The sequence below is a fragment of the Eupeodes corollae genome, chromosome 3, assembly GCF_945859685.1.
Source record: "Eupeodes corollae chromosome 3, idEupCoro1.1, whole genome shotgun sequence".
NCBI lineage: Eukaryota > Metazoa > Arthropoda > Insecta > Diptera > Syrphidae > Eupeodes > Eupeodes corollae.
In genome coordinates, this window is record NC_079149.1 from 30,797,600 (window position 1) to 30,802,118 (window position 4,519).

Below are 4,519 nucleotides of genomic sequence, written 5' to 3' on the forward strand. Positions count from 1 at the left end.
TATTTCCAAGATCTCAGAATGTATGGAAAACAGCATTTGTGCAGCCTTGCCTATCCCTCTTACTATCGTCCAATTGCACTTACGTTCCTTCTTTCCGAGATCATAAAAACGCTGATCAATTTTTAGCTTAATATCTTAAAGAACGAAATCTTCTTAATGACCGGCAATACGGCGTTCGTAGCAATAGGTCCACTGGAGATCTCATGGTTTATCTCACCAAACAATGGAACAAATATTTACATAGTTTTGGAGAAAGTAAGATTATTGCACTGGATATTTCAAAGGCATTTTTTAGAGCTTGGAATAAAGCTCTCTTATCGAAATAAAAAATCACTTCTTTGTTGCGTTAGAAATTACCTTTTGGAACGTTCAACTCAAGAAGTTCGAAGACGGGTTAAAATCGGATATTCACAGAAAAAAAAGCTGGTGTGCCCAGGGCTCCGTGTTGTCTCCTTCAATCTTCCTTACTTTTATAAATGATCTTTTGTCTGAAACTTCTAACCCACTTAATTGTTTCGCTAATGACAGTACCCTCAGCTTTATATATTGATTTTAAGATTTCCATCTTTGTGCTCCTCGGATATGGACTATCAGCAGACTATTGACATCATTGTAAATTGTCCAATGGGATATCAAAAACCGTGTAGAACTTAATGCTTCAAAATCACAATGCTGTCTACTGTCGCAAAAGCGTAACTTTCCACTAATGCCACTTTCCCTGAGTGGTTCTTGCTTCGAGGAGACTGAAGAGCTTTCAGTTCTAGGAATGTGCATCGTAAACAATCTCTTACGGAGTAAGCATAAGTGTTTAGGTTTTTTCCGCAGATGCAAGAAGTTGTTTACCCTTCTTATGTGGCTATAATTTACAAAGCTTTTATTCGTCTTAAACTCGAGTACAATTCTCATATTTCGGCTGATGTCTCTTACCGATACATTTGCTTTTCTTGAACACCACAATGCTCAAGTGAAATGGCCTGTTTTATTCCTCCCCTCAAACAATTAAACCTAAGGCTCAATGTTTCCCATTTCAACTCATTACTATGTGAAGACATTCAAAACTAATGTGCATCGGCATTTCCTTTCTATTCCAACCCTCCTATCCTAATTGCTTGCTCTGTTTCGCATACAAATCATTATAAGGGTGTTCATGAATCATGACCCCTTTAGTGCGTACTCATTTTTTCTAATAATAAAATGAAACATTTTATTGGAAAACCCTAAAGTTAACATAGTCCTCATCATCATCTACATTGATGGCAATAAGAACGGTTTCATTGTTTTGTTTGCATTTTATTCATTTCAGACATTTTTTAATTAAAAGTTATAAATAAATAAAAGTTATTGCACATTGTGCGTCTCTGTTTTTACCCGGAAATACAAATTTTATTATTTTTTATTTAACTTCCATTGCAGCATTAATAACAATATCATTTCCGCGAAGCTTAAGTTTTAATCCTACTCCTCTGTTGTTTGATGACATTTTCCGCTTCTAAATGTGGTGGCATGGCAGTAGCAAGACTAAATGTCGGACCAACAGATTTCATATCCGGTTGGTGTTTTGCTATTTTGTGTTTTCACAGAAAACCATTAATTAAATTTTATTTATGTACATGTACATTTTTTGGAAACATGTTTAGGACAGGTGTAAATGAAAAGTAAGTTCTGAAAACATTTGCCACGGCTGATGTGGGGGAGTTTTGAAAAAAAGGAAAAGTCTGAAACAAAGCATCCAAAATACATTCAATTGATAAACTCCTTTTAATTATTTTTGATTTATTAAAAACCATGTGTAGTTTTATTTAAATGTCATGCTTTCTTATTTTTATATTTGTATGTGTGTAATATAAATAAAAATATAATTTATGAACAATTTTATGATTTAATGAAATCCAACAAATCCGGCACAGAAGAATAGACTCCAGGGTAATTCGGATTGGCACACCCACTTCCCCACGAGGCAATTCCATATTGCTCGCCAGTTCTTGCATCAACTAATGGTCCGCCTGAGTCTCCCTGGCAACTGTCCTTACCTGGAGAAGCAGCACACAGCATTGTGCTAGTCACCTCTTTACTTTTGTATTTTTGAAAACATTCATTCTGGTTCATGGCTCGCACATAAACTGCTCTTAAATGTTGCCTTGCTTCCGATGTTGGCTTCATGCCTTGCCATAGTCGTCCCCATCCACTAACAACTAGGAGGGCATTTTCAGCTGGACGTTGCGTGGAAAGTCGAATTGGTTGACTATTTCGAGAATATGCGATCGGAGGAATGATCTTCAATTTGGCAACATCATAGTTTGTGGTCTGGGGATCGTAATAGTAGTGTTGTTGGATTTGATAGACCTGATGAACTCTACCCAAGTCAGCTGAATCCGAACCACAACGAATGGTAAATTGCGATACCGGGCGTCCATTAGTGCAATGCGCAGCTGTTAGAATTGTATCTGGAGCTATGATTGATCCTCCACAAATATGACGATCGTTTGAACGAACTGATACCATATAAGGATAAGATCCTATATCCACAACATATCCACCGACTATACGTCCAATTACATCGATATCAGTTCCTGTGGCAAGTGATGCCAATATTACAATTAGAAGAACCGGGAAAAACTCCATAACTCGTGTTTGTAATGAGAAAATATTTTAATACTTGATGTAATGCTATTCCACGATGAACCTTTTATACGATTTTGAATGAAATTCAAAACTCTTATCTCAACGTTCTTGATCTTGAATGAAGACACAAAGTTGAAGATACTTTACACACACTCGTTTCCTAATTTCCGTAAATACTTTTGTTTTCATAATTCTCAAATTGTATATCTAAATATCATACCTTTGCTTAAGTAGATAAGCCCTTATAAGGTCTAAGGGAAAGATAAAAACCGAATTTTGAACAAATGAAAATTTAAAGACAGACAAATGTAGATAATAAATTAAGTTTGTTTAAATACTTTTTACATTTTTATTTGCATGCATGTTTTTTTAATATTTGTTTAATTTTTGTTTTTATTTTCTACAAATATAAGCTTAACCTACTATCTTTACCTATATTTATATTTTATTATAATTTGTAATAGGGCGATGACACTTGTATAATAAATATTTACTAAGAAGTTGGTTAAAAATGATTTCAATGTGAAATAGTAAAACGTACTTCCTTAAAAAATTCACTGTGGCAAATACGTAATATTTATCTAATTTAAAGGATTAGAAGCTGATGAAAAGATTATATTGAAAAATTGAGTTCAGTGCTTTGTTCGATTTTCAATTCATTTTAAGACTTAAAAAACAAGTATTTGTATGAGAAGGCTTTTTCATTCTTAAGAGGGAGGTGTGCCATTCATAACGATGAACAATTTCAGATAAATGGCAGCCAATCGTAGCCGTTATCGGAGAACCATTTCATTTTCATAAAATTATCCATTAGCAATTCGCACATTAAAGGCTGAATGTTTGCGATAACTTCATAAATTAAATATTTTTAGGTTTGAATTAATTGTGGAGTACTGCAGCATAGACCTTATTTTTCCAGTGGCCCGAAAGAACCAAATGTGGTCACCTATTCGAGAAGTAACATGTCAGAAGATTTTGTCAAAGGTCGTTGCAGTCTTGTAATGAACGTCTTCCATATCAAATTCTCTCAAATCGGGCTACACAAATCATAAGTTAAAATTTTCCGTAATAGTTGCACCCACCTTATTTTAAATGAGTACCGTCATCACTAGCCCAAAAAACGGTTACATATTGAGGATGAAAAAGCGCTAAAGATAACATTTCTTTATGTTAAATTAGCATCTTCTCTAATGATGATGTATGATTTTTATACATTTCAAGAATCCGGCTGTGACGTTACTTGTGATCAACTGATTTGAATTCTTGGGTTAATTAAACTATAAATCTTAATAATAAGAGTTTGCATGCCAAATAAACGATGGAAAATCGTTTATAAAATGCCCAGTGCCGAACATCGACAAACCTTAGTTTTCGTCAAAACTATCAGCAACAGCAGCAAAACTCTTGAGCGACGCACCCGCCTTTAATTCTTCACATCATTAACTTCTCTCAATTGAGAAAATGTTTCACCAATTTTTCAAAATTCGCTAAGGAATTGATTCACGTCATACAAAAGGTCTGCTTTAGAACGATTTTAAATACTCACTGAATGTTCATTTATGTCACACAAAAATTGACATTTTTTTGATAACTAGGATGTCAAAGGAAAACAATGTTTCAACTTTTTTAATTTAAAGAACACCGTTCTCCAAATTGAACTTTTTCCAGCCCTGAATTCTTTTCCCATTAAAATTCTGCTTTCGATAAGAAGCTTAATCCAATACAGTAGCTTCCTTTTCCAATAAAACTTAAATTTTTTAAAAACGATCTTTAGCGTAGAACTAAAAAAAAAAGTAAAACCGCATGATCTTGGTGATCTCTGATATCGCCACGATGCGAAACTCCGCGGCCAGGAAAGTCTGTTGCAATAAAGCCATATTCGCTTGAGTTGTGTGGC

The 4,519-nt window shown here is 34.4% G+C and overlaps 1 protein-coding gene across 1 annotated transcript; it reads right to left on the bottom strand.

The window, feature by feature from the left end:
* Positions 1 to 1,798: 1,798 nt before the first annotated feature.
* Positions 1,799 to 2,642, bottom strand: LOC129951498 (trypsin-4-like). Its single transcript, XM_056063686.1, has one exon. It carries the CDS (start codon positions 2,620 to 2,622, stop codon positions 1,873 to 1,875), a length of 750 nt encoding a protein of 249 aa, XP_055919661.1. The 5' UTR covers positions 2,623 to 2,642; the 3' UTR covers positions 1,799 to 1,872.
* Between the last annotated feature and the right edge of the window lie 1,877 nt (positions 2,643 to 4,519).

Coding starts and splice junctions, on each gene's coding strand:
- LOC129951498 (XM_056063686.1), bottom strand. CDS start 2,622: ATGGAGTTTTTCCCGGTTCTTCTAATTGTAATATTGGCATCACTTGCC.